General features: G+C 39.9%; 1 protein-coding gene across 1 annotated transcript in view; it reads left to right on the plus strand.

The window, feature by feature from the left end:
- LOC122061708 overlaps window positions 1-15,512 on the plus strand; it is a 103,406-nt gene that overhangs the window by 48,311 nt on the left and 39,583 nt on the right. Inside the window, 4 exon segments of the mRNA XM_042625126.1 lie at window positions 871-998; window positions 1,569-1,815; window positions 2,052-2,194; window positions 2,268-2,395. Coding sequence (XP_042481060.1) covers window positions 871-998; window positions 1,569-1,815; window positions 2,052-2,194; window positions 2,268-2,395 — 646 coding nt within the window.

The raw sequence follows: 15,512 nt of genomic DNA on the forward strand, positions 1-15,512 counted from the left end.
CTGACGTATTCCTTTTGAACTTAAAGGAAGATTTTATAGGACAGCCATATGACCGGCTATGATATGTGATGCGGAATGGTGGGTAGTAAGAAGCATCATGTAGATAAACTCGGTGTAGCGGTGATGAAGATGTTGAGATGCATGAGTGATAAAACTAGGAAGGATAAAGTATGGAATGATCATATTAGAGCTGGTTTGGGAGTAGCTCCGGCACATGATAAGCTATGAGAAAGTTGCTTGAGGTGGCATGGTCATGTTCAATGGAGGCCTTTGGATGCTCTACTACGAAGGAGTGATTTGATTCATATTGAAGGATCTAAAAGAGCTAGGGTAAGACCTAAAATGGCCATAGGAGAAGTGGTGAGGAAAAACATGCATAGCTTAGGCCTTGTATCCAAATATGACATCGAATAGAGCTGATTGGACGGCAAGGATCCATGTAGCCAACTCCATTTAGTTGGGATAAGGCTGAGTTATTGTTGTTGTTGTTTCTGAAACTTGACATGTGAGCAAGGTGCCTAGGGGTCTACTTGTCCACAAACTTTGGTCCCCATACGATAGGCCAAGTGGCTGATATTTAGGCTGACCATATATGTTTTGCCCTTTTATTATTGGAAGAATTTTTATGAATTTTATTTGGTTTGTTTTTCTATACAGTATAGTATATTTGGGAACGTTTTAAAAAAAAACCATTAAATGCGGTGAGTAAAACACCATTTTAGTGACTATTATACCCACCATGACTTTGATCAATGGTCAAGGCCCTGGTTTTTTGGTTATATAAATTTCATCATGATTTTTCCCGCTAATATTCTCAGTTCTATAAAATTTTAGAACTCTCTTAGTGACCCTTTCACAATTTTTGGACAGGAACTGCAAAGAAAGGGTTCAGCCACATCATCCATAAGGTTAAACTTATTAAGGTTAATGGATCTGTACTTTCTATCAACATTAACCATGGCTCTGGACATCTTGCCGTTGGTTCTGATAAAGGATATGTAAGTTGAATGGTTTGTTTAGTTAAGCATTGATTTATTGAGGCACATATGTTTCCAATACTTGTTTAGAAAACATCTTGCAAATAGTTCTGGGTTTATGTTTAAGATTCAGTAACAATGTGAGTTTAAATGAGCAATTCGGTCTTATTGTGCGCTAGCAAATGCTTATCGTATTTCTTATACTTTAGTTAATGAAGTTAATAGGTCTTGATGCTGCAAGCTTAAATGATTTCATACCAAGGCTATATTTATGTTTAAATATTCCTTTTATGTTACCATCCATTTTCAAATATATGATTTTTCTTAGTTTTAATTCATTAAATATTATTCTCAATCCTGTGAACTTGGAGAGTACATTAGATCTGTCAGCCATAGTCTCAAGAGGTCCTGTGGAGCATTCTCTCTATGTCAGGTCACCAATGATATACTAAAACAGGATCAGAGGGCTTGAATATTTTTCATGTGCAATAGTTAGAGCATCTACAAATTGTTTTCTCCTTTTTTTCCTAATTGAGTTTTGACGATATGAGTGCTAACATCTTTTTTTTTTTTGGGGGGGGGTGTCTACAGGTGTCATTAGTTGACATGGAAGGACCCACTCTATTATATCAAAAACAAGTCATGAGTGAACTATGCGCAGATGTGATATCTCTGCAGTGTGGTATCTGCAGCTGTCATGGTTTTGAGAAGAACATTTTGTTTGTAGCGACAAAAGACTCATCAGTAATAGCTCTTGAGAGCGACTCTGGGAACACATTGAGCAATACGATGGTCCATCCTAAGAAGCCATCCAGAGCTCTATTCATGCAGATTTTGGGTAATTATACTCACTTAAGCAGTTATCTGTTATGTGTACTACTGTATGGGCTACATATGTGTAGCTTCCATAATTGTTTTCCCCGAAAAGGATGAGGATGCCTACCATTGTCCTCCTTATTCAAGATGATTGCATATTTAAGCAAATGAAGAAGCTTAACCCCACCCCTTCATCCTTCCAAAGAATAAATTTATTTTATGAGAATGCTAAATGATCTGACCTATATTCGTATACAGAGGGACAAGAAGGATCTGCTCCATCTGATTGTGTTGATTCAAGTAAAGGAAACTGTGTTGAGGATATGATTCCAAAGAAATCATTTTTGTTGTTGTGCTCTGAGAAAGCTGTTTATCTGTATTCCTTAGAACATGCAGTTCAGGTAAACCTAGCATCAGTGGTTATTGAAACTGCTTCTTATGAAATGGTGCTTCCTAATTTTGGTATTGCCTCAGGGAGTCAAGAAGGTGAATTACAAGAAAAAATTTCATGGAAATTCATGTTCCTGGGCATCAACATTTTGTACTCCCCACAATGATGTTGGTCTCATACTCCTTTTCAGTAGTGGTAAAATCGAAATAAGGTAGGACTTTTTCTTTTCCTTTTTCTTTGAAGGAAGTAATAAGAATGATACTTTGCAGTTTGAAATAAAAAAGAAACCTTCCAAAAAGTTCATTTTGACAATATTGAAGTTGCAACCCAGATCTGCTTGCGAAAGAGATGTTATACTAATTTTAGAAGTACCTGCATGCATCTCCAATTTCTTGGATAATCTTCTTAGTATCCTAGTTATGTACATCAGAAGAGGTTAGTAACGCTGAAAATCTTGAGATCTTAACAGATCACCAACCAACACCACCACCCCCCCCCCCCAAAAAAAAAAAAAAAGAAAAGCTAGAAGGATAGCAACATTTTTTTGTAATATGGTCCGAGTCATCTCACAACTTACGGAGGTTTAGTTCTGATTTCACTTGGTGGTGAATAGTTGGAGAATAAAAGTGTCGAGTAATCTAAACAGTTGAGTAATGTTCCAAGACTTTAGTGATTTTCAGATTCTCTGAATTTAAAATATTTCCAAACCAGAGAGATCTCAGAAGGTAGTAATAGACTTGACATAGGAGGTGGATCAGCAAGCACTGATGGACCTGGCTGGTCGGTCGTAGGTTGTTTCTTCCAGCGAGCGTATTAAGCAAGTTCATCTTGGGGATATTCTTGTTAGAGTTTATGTAACAAGGGTACTTTTGGAGTTAGTTCATTGTCTAGTTGTCTTTTATTGTATTTTCTCTATTTACCTTTTACTTCCCTAGGGAGATGTATGTAGTTCCTTATATCTTATTAGTGAAGTAATATAGGTGTGGTAGAGAACATTCTCTATCACAAAACATTCTCTCATCATTTCTCTTCTTCTCCTTCTCCTCTTTCCATCCTCTCCAATAATGTTCTCTTCTCTCTTTTTCTCTTGTTCTCTTCTAATCTCTACATTCTTACCATCCTCCCCCTTACTAGTATCTTTGAGAGGCCTCTCCCCCTCAAGATGAACCGTGTTGATAACTAAAGGACTTGAGGCAAGCTCTAACATTACATTCTCACCCTCAAGAAATGACTCGTAATATGGTTTTGCTTTATGGGAGGTAATATCCATGGTAACAAAGAGTCATCGGGAGGGAGGATGGTAGCACTTAGCCTTTTGAGAGGCAAAATAGCCATGAAAGATACAACGAAAATATCATGACCTAAACTTAGATACAGGTAAGGGTACAGCCCTCACGGGCAATGATCAAACGATCCAAAACATTCACCAAAACAAATAGGCATATGAGAACTTATAGTATTCAAATGTCAACAAAATAAAACAACTACTCACAGATAAAATATCCCAAGCCTTACTTACTGGTGGCAATCTAAGGTGCATTCTCAAATTAAAATAAAAACGCGCTGTCAGAGTTTACTTAAATCCACATCCTACTACAATCATCTAACAAAATAAAATAAACTGATAATAACTTCAGGTCACCCTCGAACTCCTGCTCCACGCATACCATCCTCTCAATCATCTGTGATGTTCAAATAATGGGTTAAGCTTAACAGCTTAGTAAGGGAAAATAGTAAAGCTCATCACAGGGCAAACCATCAGACAAAAACAACGGTTAAAGCAAATAGTTTTAATTTCTTAAAACCACACTTTTAATTAAAAATGAAATCATAAAAAAATAATATTTATTTTTATCACACTTTAGCTGGCACTGAGGGAAATAAGCTACCACCGCTCATAATACGAGAGGGAAACATGGCCCCCACAATCACACAATCACACAACCACACTGTTGTCACCACTCTGTGACTAAATATACACCACTGTGCATAGTGGGTGTAAGTCCCGCGGCTCAACGAGACACCCCTATCTGCTCTAGTACGGAGTAGTCTATTTTCCCGCACACACTTTCACAAAATCATTGTTCATAAAATCACTTTCTTTACAAAAACACATAGGTAAAATCTTCATATAAGAATCACATCAATATATATCACACTAATAAACAGCTTCATCAATTATCAAGCACTCTCATGAACTCATATCACACGTAAACATAATTCAGAATAAGTATAAAATACAAGCATACAAAAGATCTCATCACACAATCAAACCACACACCTGTGGTATAACCCCACTATAATCCACTTACCTCAACCTGCAAGTCTCCTACTTCCATCCTCTGAGCTCTGAATGCTCAAGTCAAACACAACTTGAAGAAGGCAGAAAAACAGAAGAGTAGGCACCAAAATCCCTCTTCCTCTCCCTTTCTTTCTTTCCCATGATTCTGTTCTCTCTTTTTTCCTTTCTTCTTTTCTTTCCTTCTTTCTTTCCCTTTCTTTCTTTCCCATGATTCTGTTCTCTCTTTTTTCCTTTCTTCTTTTCTTTCTTTCTTTCTTTCCCTTTCTTTCTTTCTTCTTTCTTTCCTCACGATTATGTTCTCTCCTTTTTTTTTTCTTTCTTCTTTTCGTTCTCACGATTCTGTTTTCTTTCCTCTTTCTTTATTTTTTTTTCTTTCTTTTATAGCCCATGTCTCTCTCTCTTCCCACGGTTTTCTTCCATTTCTCCCCTCTCTCTCTCTCTCACTCTTCTAACTTCACGTTTTGTCTAAATGGGATTGGGGTCCACAAAGAATGTTTTAAAAAAAATAAAAGAAAGAATCTTAAAATTAAAAGAAAAGAATCTTAGAAGTAAAAGAAAAAGAATTCAATTAATAAAACTCTCTTATTTACTCTACTAACAAGATTTAAACCTAAGACCTCTAATTGATCAAGGTACTAACCACTAGGCTAACTCATTAAGTCATTAACATAAAGCCTAACTTTACATATTTAACAAAGCTTAGAAAATAACATAAAAAGATATATAATCTAAGGTTCCAAAATTTGGGGCATTACATCCTCCCCCACTAAAAAGAAAATTTCGTCCTCAAAATTCACATACCTTAATTGTCAAAGAGATGTGATTAATGAGTTCTCATTTCATCGTCACGCTCCCAAGTTACTTCTTGTATCGAATGGTTTCCCCGTTTTACCTTCACCAATGGTATAGCCCTATTTCGCAACACTTGCTCCTTGTGTTCCACTATCCGATCCGGTGCCTAACCGTAGGTCAAATCCTTCTTCAGTTGGAGTGCCTTATAGCTTAAAGCATGCGAAGAATCTGATATGTACTTCTTCAACATGGATACATGAAATACGTCGTGCACCCTAGATAAGGCAGGCGGTAGAGCAAGCTAGTATGCCAGTAGCCTAATCCTCTTAAGAATCTCAAATGGTCCAATGTACCTAGGGCTCAACTTACCCTTCTTCCTGAACCTCATTACTCCCTTTGTAGGGGCAGTCTTCAGAAACACCATGTCATGTACCTTCAGATCAAAACTCTTCCTTTTACTATCAACGTAGCTCTTTTGCCTACTTTGTGCTGCAAAGATGCGTCTTCGAATCAAATCTATCTTCTCTCAAGTCCTCTTTAGTATTTCAAGACCAAGGATCTTCCGCTCACCCACCTTATCCCAATGGGCAGGAGATCTGCACTTACATCCATAAAGGGCCTCATATGGTGCCATTCCTATAGAAGTCTGATAATTGTTATAAGAGAATTCAACAAGTGGTAAATGATCTTCCCAACTACCCTTGAGATCTAGTACACAAGCCCTCAACATATCCTCCAAGATCTGTATAGTTTGTTCAGACTGTCCGTCTGTCTGTGGGTGAAAGGCTGTACTAAAGTTCACTCTGGTACCCATGGCATTCTGTAAGCTATGCCAAAAATGTGATGTGAACCTTGGGTCCCGATCAGACACAATGGAGACTGGTACCCCATGCAATCGGATAATTTCATCAATATACAACTGAGCCATTTGTTCTAAGGAATAGGTCATCCTTACAGCGAGGAAATGTGCTGCTTTTGTCAACCGATCCACAATCACCCAAATCGCATCACATCCCCTCTTCGTCCTTGGCAATGCCGTGATAAAGTCCATACCAATGTGTTCCCACTTCCACTTAGGTACAGGAAGTGGCTATAACAGTCCCAATGGCCTCTGGTGTTTAGCCTTCACTTGCTGGCATGTTAGGCAATGTTCTACAAAATTAGCAATCTCCCTCTTCATCTTGTTCCACCAATACACACCCTTCACGTCCTGATACATCTTCGTGCTTCCTGGGTGTACAGAATAAGGGGTATTGTGTGCTTCTTCCATAATTTCCCGTTTTAGGTCAGCATCATCAGGCACACAAAGCCTTGTACCATACCTCAAGGTCCCATCATCCGATAGAATAAAACCGTGTTATTTACCCTCCTTGACTCCTTCCTTGATTTTCATCAATTTAGGATCCTCATCCTGAGAGGATTTGATCTTATCAGTGATGGTGTAAAGTGAGGTGTGCCAATCTCCTTGTAACCTGATTCACCCTCACTTTTATGTTCATCTTCCTTAAGTCCTCAAGTATATGCTATTATGTAGTTATGAGGGCTGCAGAGTATCCCTGTGTTTTTCTGCTTAAAGCATCTGCCACAACGTTAGCTTTACCCATGTGGTAATTGATGGCAACATCATAATCTTTGATCAACTCGAGCCATCGCCTTTGCCTCATTTCAACTCCTTTTGAATGAAGATGTACTTCAAGCTTTTATGATCGATGTATATCTCACACTTCTCTCTATACAGATAATGCCTCCAAATCTTCAATACAAACACTACAACTTCCAATTCTAGGTCATGTTTTTGGATAATTCTGCTCATAAGGCTTCAACTGTCGAGATGCATAAGCCACTACCTTGCCATGTTGCATTAAAACACAGCCAAGCCCCTGTCGAGATGCATCACTATATATCATTAATCCTCCAGTATTGGAGGGGATTGTTAACACTGGGGTAGTTGTTAACCTTCGCTTCAAATCTTTAAAACTCGCTTCACATTCATCGGTTCACTCAAATCGGGCATTTTTCCTCGTTAGTTTTGTCAGTGGTACAACAATCTGAGAGAAACCCTCCATAAACCTCCTATAGTAGCCAGCCAAACCCAAGAAATTCCTAATTTCAGTCATATTAGTGGGTCTAGCCCAATTACTAACAGCTTCAACCTTGCTAGGGTCCACCGAAATGCCATTGGCCGATACTACATGGCCCAAAAAGATAACCTTGTCTAACCAGAACTCACACTTCTTGAGCTTTACATACAACTTTTCTTCCCTTAGAATCTGCATCACAATTTTTAGATGCTCCCCATGCTCCTCCATACTTTTTGAGTAGACCAGTATGTCATCAATGAAGACAATCACAAACTGGTCCAAGCCTATGAGGGAGAGAGCGAAGCTTGGAACTAACATCAACATAGATGGCTTTCCAAATTATGTTGAAAGAGCTGGAAGTCTATCTACAAAGATTTTGTTCCATCCAGATGTGGTTGATCGTGGCGCAAAAAACGAGCTTACCATCAATGTCACAAATAGAAGATTCAGCAAAGGTCATGTCAACCTAGATCCACTCTCTAAGGGGGGCAAAATTCTTCACCTACCAGGCCAATAATGGAAGTGTATTTTTTTCCAAATGAAGGAGAGAAGGGGCACTGAAAGAAAAGATACACTGAGTCTTCAATCCCATTCCAGCAGAGACAACAGGAAGGGGACACATTGGTATGACGGGAGAAGAGGAAAGATTGGGTGGGAGATAGTTGGAAAGGACTCTCCAGATAGTGAAGTTATGCTGAGGGATGTGACCTTTGAACCATTCAATCTTAAGCCATGGAGCTAGATGACAATAAGGTCAGAACAAGTGGAAGAGCTAAAAGTGCTAGTAGGGTCAACGGACTAGATGACCTTATCACCACTCCCACACAGAGGGAGGGGAGGGAGGGTCGGCCAGATTAAGGAAATAGGGGGGAGGAAGAAGGGGGGAGATCCAAATGCCATTTGAGATGATCGAGGAGATGAAGGCATAGTTATCTAGACTCGAAGAGTATGTAGACCTGCCCCTTACAAGATGGAGGATAACTCCAGAAGGGTGCCAATTGTCCATCCAAAAGGAAGTGGAGAGACAGTCAACAATAGAGGAACGAATGGCTGGGAGGGCTAAAGAGCAATGGCTAAGAATGTTACACCAAATCCAAGAGGCATTGGAGCGAGGGAATGCTTTCCAGAGGGAGTTTATACAGATAAGAGAATAAGAGGAGAATAGACCCAAGAAACTCAAATGCTATTATGCTTGGAAACAAGCTTCTAGATGACGTTAAAGGTACCTGCAGTGTTAACATTGCGAATTCTGCGAATATCTAAATCCCCTTCAGATTTCGGGGGGACAGATAGAGGACCATCATATGGGATGGAAGAACTTGGCTGAATCAATGCCTTTCCATAGAAAGGTGCACATGAGGGATTCAACAACTTTGATGGTGGATTTGGGGAGCCTAAAGGAGCCAGACTAATAGATGTAGCAAGATTGGAGGATGGATTTGATAAGCTCCAATCTACCTGCGTAGGAAAGGAGTTTGCCTTTCCAAAGTTGCAACTTTTTTCAAATGAGATCAAACATGGGGGTACAATGATGGGTAGTAAGCTTGGCAGCAATAAGGAGGAGACCCAAATATTTAACCGAGAGCAAACAATAGGAGAAACCAGAGATATCAAGTAAGGAGGTTTGACTTCGTTCGAGACACTCGCAAGGAAGAGGTGGGATTTAAGGAGATTGATACTAAGGCCTAAAAATCTCTCAAAAATGAGGAGGGAGGAAAGGATGGATTTGATGGATTTGGGGGTTCACTTTGGAGAAGTTCATAAGATCATTAGCAAAGACAAGGTGAGTGAGATTGAGGGCTTTGTATTTGGGAAGGAGGAGATGAGATGGAAGTCCGTGGAGGACTGAATAGACCTGGAGAGGATTTAAAGGGAGAGGATAAAGAGGAAAGGGGAGAGAGAGGGCATGCCTTGCCTGATGCTGATCGAAGAGGGGAAGTAGCCCGCAGGGAAACCGTTGACAAGGATAGAGAAGTGGGGGAGCAAATAATGAATGAATCTAGTTGGTGAATATATATATATATATATATTTTTTTTATGAATAAATAAATTCATCACCAATGAAGTGGAGAATATATAAGGGGGGAAGAAGGGAAGGAAGAGATAAGGCAAAAGCCAACCAAAGGAAAATAAAGCACAAGGCTAGACTACAAGATCTATGAGGAGGGGTGGGATATATCAAAATGGGGCCTAGGGAGGGGGAGACTCGAGGAGACAACAATAGGCCTGTTCCTTGGGTTGTCAGTAATAGGACAATGACGAAGGTAGCAAAGCATGAAGCTTACATCGAAGTAGATGGCTTTCCAAATCTAATTGAAAGAACAGGAGTTGGAAGTCATCTACGGAGGTTGCACTCCATTCAAAGGTGGTTAATGGTTGCACAAAAGGTGAGCTTGCTCGCAGTGTTGAGGACCCACCAAACGTCATATGAACCCAGATCCATACTTTGCTTAAGGGGAGAGGACGTTTGCTGGAGGGCCAATAGGATTTAAGGACATTTTTCCAAATAGAAGAGGAAAAGGGGAAGGAGAAAAAAAGGCGGTCAGTATCTTTTGTGCCATTCCAGCAGAGGCAGCAATACGAGGGGACTAGGTCACTAGAATGTGCCTGGAGATGAGGAAAAACTGTGTGGGAAGGAAGTTGGAGATAGTGTTAGAATATGTGTATTAGGGATACATTAGGAATGTTTTTATGTTAAGTTGTCCTTATATGTAATTTCCATTATTTTCCTTATTTCTCTTTCACCTCCCTAAGGGAGGAATATGTAATTCCCTAAACTGATATTTGAATCTAATATGGGTGAGATGAGCTATTGCTCATTCACGATTTTGCTCCCACTGTATCCTCTCTTTCTCTCATCTTCTCTCCTTCTTCTTCCTTCCTCTCTTCCATCTTCTTCCCTCATCTCTAACCTTGGTACTACTTATTTCTAATTGATAGCATGCCAGGCCATGAAGTTGTGGTGAGGGATATAGCTTTTGAACCAAATGATGCTGCGCCAGGGTTCAATTGGCCCTACTGAGCAGGTGTGGTTCCAAGCAGAAACAAAAGTGAAAATTCCCATAAGGGAGCGGATCCAAATGATCTTATCATCTCTTCCACGGTGACCCAGAGGGATGGGAGGAAGGGAGGACCAGAGATAAAGTAATAATATCAGTGGATGAAATTGAGGGGAAGGACATGGCAGAAAAGATTTTGGAGATGAACCTCCATTTGATGGAATCAAAGGCTTTATGAAGATCAATTTTGACCAGAGTGACCGCTAACGATCTCTTGGAAAAGGATGATATTATCCAAGATATTTCTACTAGCAATGAATGTAGACTGGTTGGGGCTGACAGGGAGTCAACGACCACCTGGATCGTGTTGGGAAGGATTTTAGCAATAAATTTGTGAGGAGATTACAGAGGGAGATTGACCTGAAATCAAACATAGTGTTTGTTCCATCTATCTTTGGGATAAGGCAAAGGAAGGTTTGCTGATCCCATGAATTTGAGAAGGGTTAAAGAAGAAGTTTCGGATAGCTTTAAAGAGGTTATCCTTGAAAATGTCCTAACAGGAGAAGAAAAAGCCCATATTAAAGCCATCAGGGCTAGGGGCTTTGTTTGAAGTGTGGGATAGGATAACAGAGATCTCTTCATCAGAAGGGATGGCTTAGAGAGGGTTTATGAGGTGAAGGGGTAATGGACTTGTTGAGGAGGCCAAGGCAATAGGAGGGAAGGAGGAGGATGAGGGAGGTTGAAGAGGTTAGAGAAGTATCCAGGGGCTTCAACCTTGATGGCATCTGGATGAATATGGGGGGGGGGAGCCATCTCTAGCAATGAGCTTAAGAATGGAGTTAAAGTTGGTTCTGGCTTTGAAGGAATGGTGATAATATGTCGAGTTTGAGTCGCTGAGCTTAAGCCATTTGATTTTGGATTTTGGCTTTAGGAAGCTTTCTTCCTGGGAAATAAGAGTAGAACATAGTTGTCATAGTGACAAGGCGAACCAAGGCGTTGGAGGGCTGCCTAAGCGCTGAAGCGACAAGGCGGTGTGAACAAGGCATCTAAGGTAACATTATTTAGTGTGCTACATATGCCTTGTATCATTAAAAATCAATATTAAGCCATATCTAGTCATAAAAAATCAACATTAAGCCACATTAAATCATCAAAAATCAGCATCAAGTCACATTAAGTCATGAGAAAAACCAACATTTAGAGAAATGCTCTTGCTCTATGATAAGTTTAACTAGTCAAATGATTTTATTTTTATATAAGACTTTTTATATTAGGTAGAACACAAAACCAGCTTTCCAACAAGTTTGAGATTACTTAAATCTGAGTTGTTATGACAAAGTTGTGTTCTGGTCAAAACTTATTTTAAAGTGCGTGAATGCTATTAAAATCACCTGAATGAAAATAATTTTATGGACATTAAAAAAAGATTATTTTACCAAACTTTTGGTTTTTAGAAATGTTGTACCATTATAATATTTATAAAATTGAGAAAAACCCCAACATTTGAAAGTTGAAAATCGCACCTATAACAAAAAATATTGTTTTTGTTCTTGGACTGGGGGGTTGACTTTTTATCTTTTTGGAATCTGACTTTAAACTATTTTTATTGGATTCAAATAGGGGGTATTTGCTTAATTTTTTAATAATATCTGAACTAAATGAAATAACAAAGATAAAAAAATAAGTGTCAAAACATAGCCAACATATGTAGCGACAACTATGGAGTGGAAATCTCAAAGGAAGTGGCGTGCTCATCCGAAGTAAGGGAGGCATTATGAATATCATCTTACAGACTAGATTGGATGGAAGCCAACTTGGCTCTGCACTCTGAGATACTGGTTGAGATATTACCGAAGGTGGAGAAATTCTAAAGCTTAAGGGCCGACTTGACGTTCTTTAACTTCCTAAAATAGGCAATGAGAGGGAAAGAGAAGGGATGGACTGGCTTGGACTAAGCTTCTATGACAAGGGGAAGGAAATCGGAGTTTGAGGACCACATATCAAAGAATTTATAGGGTTTGGGGCCAAAGAGATATAAGGAAGAATGAGGAGTCAATAGGGATGTGATTATCGACATTGGGAAGGTCAAAAGTGGCATAGGGGGAAAGAAAGGAGGATAACCAATCCTTACTTACAAGGATACTGTCTAATTTGGAAGAATTTCTGTGGGGCCTCAATCTCTTATTGTGTCAAGACAGCCTGACACCGGACCAACAGAGATCATTCATGCCAATGTCTTCAACTTTATCATTAAAAGCGTTGACTGGATGTTGATGGGGGAACCTTCCTTCTTTTCAAGGGCTGATCTGGCAACATTGAAATCTCCCCTAAGGGCCCAAGGGAGAGAAGTAGAAAGAGCGGGCAAGAGAGTGGAGATCATTCCAAAGATGGATTTTATCCGAGGCAGGGTTGAGGGCATAAATCACAGAGAAAGAAAGGCTAAAGGACGAGAGCGGGTAAAGATGGAGAGTGGATACATTGAGAGGAAAAGGAAGTGGAGACTTGGAGCTTGGCGGGGTTCCAGTGGATTCAAATATGGCTAAGGGGGAGTGATTATAGTTAGAGATGAAAGACCAGGAGGGGGCTATAGAGGCTGCAATACGAGCCGCATTAGATTCCGGAACTCTGGTTTTCGGTAAACTGCAAAGATCAGCATGAGAAGAATTAAGGCTTAGAGGAGCTGAGCGAAGCCTTGGCATTGTTAGAGGAGGATCTTCTCAGGCGCCTTCGGTATTCCTTGAGGGTATTGGATCTACTAGATTTAGTGTTATTCAGAGAAGGGACCTTCCTTTATGAGGATCTCTTCTGCTGGTTGGAAGGCATGTAGGAAACTAACGGCAAAGGGATGGGTTCATCTCAAAGGGAAGCTTAAAGAGGACAGTTCAGAAACATGAGATCTCGACATGTTATCCGGAGAGGGGACCTACCTTGATGAGTTGGTTAAATGTGATTATTGTGTCTAGGAGTGGGACTTGTGCGATGTTGAGTACAAGATTTTATTAAAGCAGGAAACATTAAACTTAAAGAGCGAAAAGAGGGATAACCAAGACATTGTGGCCGTTAGTGCACTTGCTGGAGAACACTGTTAGTCCGAAGAGTATGAGCAAAATGATGGGGGGTTATAGTAATAAGAGAGCTAGATCCAGATAGTACAATCCATCCTATACCCTACCATATCCAATCGTTGCTCTCGTCACCAAATCTTGAAAAGACAGTGGGTGGAATAAAATGAGACATAAAAGTTTAATTCAACAATAAGATATATAACAAGTAAGTTAGGACAAAGGTTAGGAACATGAAGAACTGAAGATAAGGATATAGTAGGGGAACATTTGACAGAACTTTTACCAGAAACGGAGGATAGGGATCCATCAGCAACCCGAACAAGGGAGGTAGGAATAGAATAAGTCCAAGGAAGTTGTTATATGGTTTGAGGTTCTTGAATCAAGAAGACAAAAATGACTAGAACTGGAAGATACATGAAAAATACCTGACTGTGCAAGATGCGAAGTATGAGCAGAGCTAGATGTAGAGGATAGAGTCCCAACTCCCAAGCTATGACATTATGTGTTGAAGAGCCTGTAACTAATCCAAGGAGAAAGGCACTTAATGCGGGGCCGGTGGGCCCCACGAGAACCAACCCGATTGGATGTGGGCCCAATTAAATATTTAGAGATCAAAGACTAGGAGTAGTGGCAATTTGGTAAATAAATGTCCTATCCAAGGGATAAATACTCAAGTAATGGCAAACTTGTAATTCAATTGAAATAACAAGGATTAGGGTGGAATGGCACTATTGTAATTAACCGGAAATCTCTAGTGTTTCAATGGGTCGATTAGGGGCGAGGAACCAAGTGGGAATTTAAATTATTGTCAAGGCTGGATTTGGAACCAAAGAAGTTAAAGGACAAAACGGAAAAACGGCTTAAAGGGGTTTCACAGGGGTATAATGGGAAAGGCAGAATGAAGAACTTGAAATAAACCCATCGATTAGGTTGTCTTCAACCTCCAACAGCCAAGTATGAAGAAACCAGTGGAGGTTGAAGGCTAAAAGGATTACCTTTTGTTCAGCCCCAATCAATCCAGGTTTTTTTTGGAAGAAGTTCTTCAACCCTCAATTACACTGTTTCTAAACCACAAGAGCACCAACCAGCAAGCTGGATTTTCAGAATATATATAGGGATGCGACAGAGGCAGTAGTAGCAGGATCAGCCATGAGTCAAAGTTAGAGTTCTCAATAGAGTCGAACACAGGAACTGAAACCTTGGGGTTTCTGATCGCCCATATGAGAATAACTTTCGACCAGAATCTTGGCTTGAACCATGAGGTTCCAAGCGTCTTCTAAGAATCTTAAGACCAATAGAGCGCTGCCGGAACAGGAACCAGCGGTAGTTGCAGGTTCAGATTTGGATCCAAATGGGCACCTTACGGTAGGGTGAATATCAGTTCTGGAACGCTGTTAGGTCACTCGGAATAGAGGATGAAAGAGAAATAGGAAGAGGAAGAGAAAAGAAGTTTAAGGAGAGACAGCGGTCCAGAAAAGAAGAAGGCAGGGAGGGGTCGGCTAGAGAAGAAGAAGAGAAGAGGGAGGGGGGGAAGAAGACAGCCACGCAAGGGCTTTTTCACAACTTAATTTTTTTTCATTTATCAACTATTCTTCCCATGAATTACATGTCCAATATATAATAAAATAAAATTAAAAACCTTCTAATTAAAAATAAAAATCTAAGATAGAAATAAAATCTCCTACACCTAAGCTAACAAAATAAAGAAACAATTAAGGACTCAAATAGGGAACAAAAATTCTCAAATAAAAATAAATCCTAAATATTCTATTAAACTTAGAATCCAAATTAGTAACTTGGAACCCAAATTGGATCTGGGTCTTGATCCGGGTTCTGGAGTAGGCTTGGGTCGATCCATCGGAGTGCTGCTGCATCAACTCCCCTGTTGTTTAGAAAAACTCGTCCACGAGTTTTATAGGAGAGAATTAACACCACTCGATCACCATCCTTGATCAATGGCTCCAAAGGGGTAAAGATCCAGCACACCTCGCGATCAACGGTCACGATCTTCTGATCATCGTCAACAAATGATATGACTTTGATCGGAATCGGATGGTGGGGCTTCACAAAGGAGATCGGCCCATCAATC

This window comes from Macadamia integrifolia, chromosome 14 (genome assembly GCF_013358625.1).
Source record: "Macadamia integrifolia cultivar HAES 741 chromosome 14, SCU_Mint_v3, whole genome shotgun sequence".
Classification (NCBI taxonomy): Eukaryota; Viridiplantae; Streptophyta; class Magnoliopsida; order Proteales; family Proteaceae; genus Macadamia; species Macadamia integrifolia.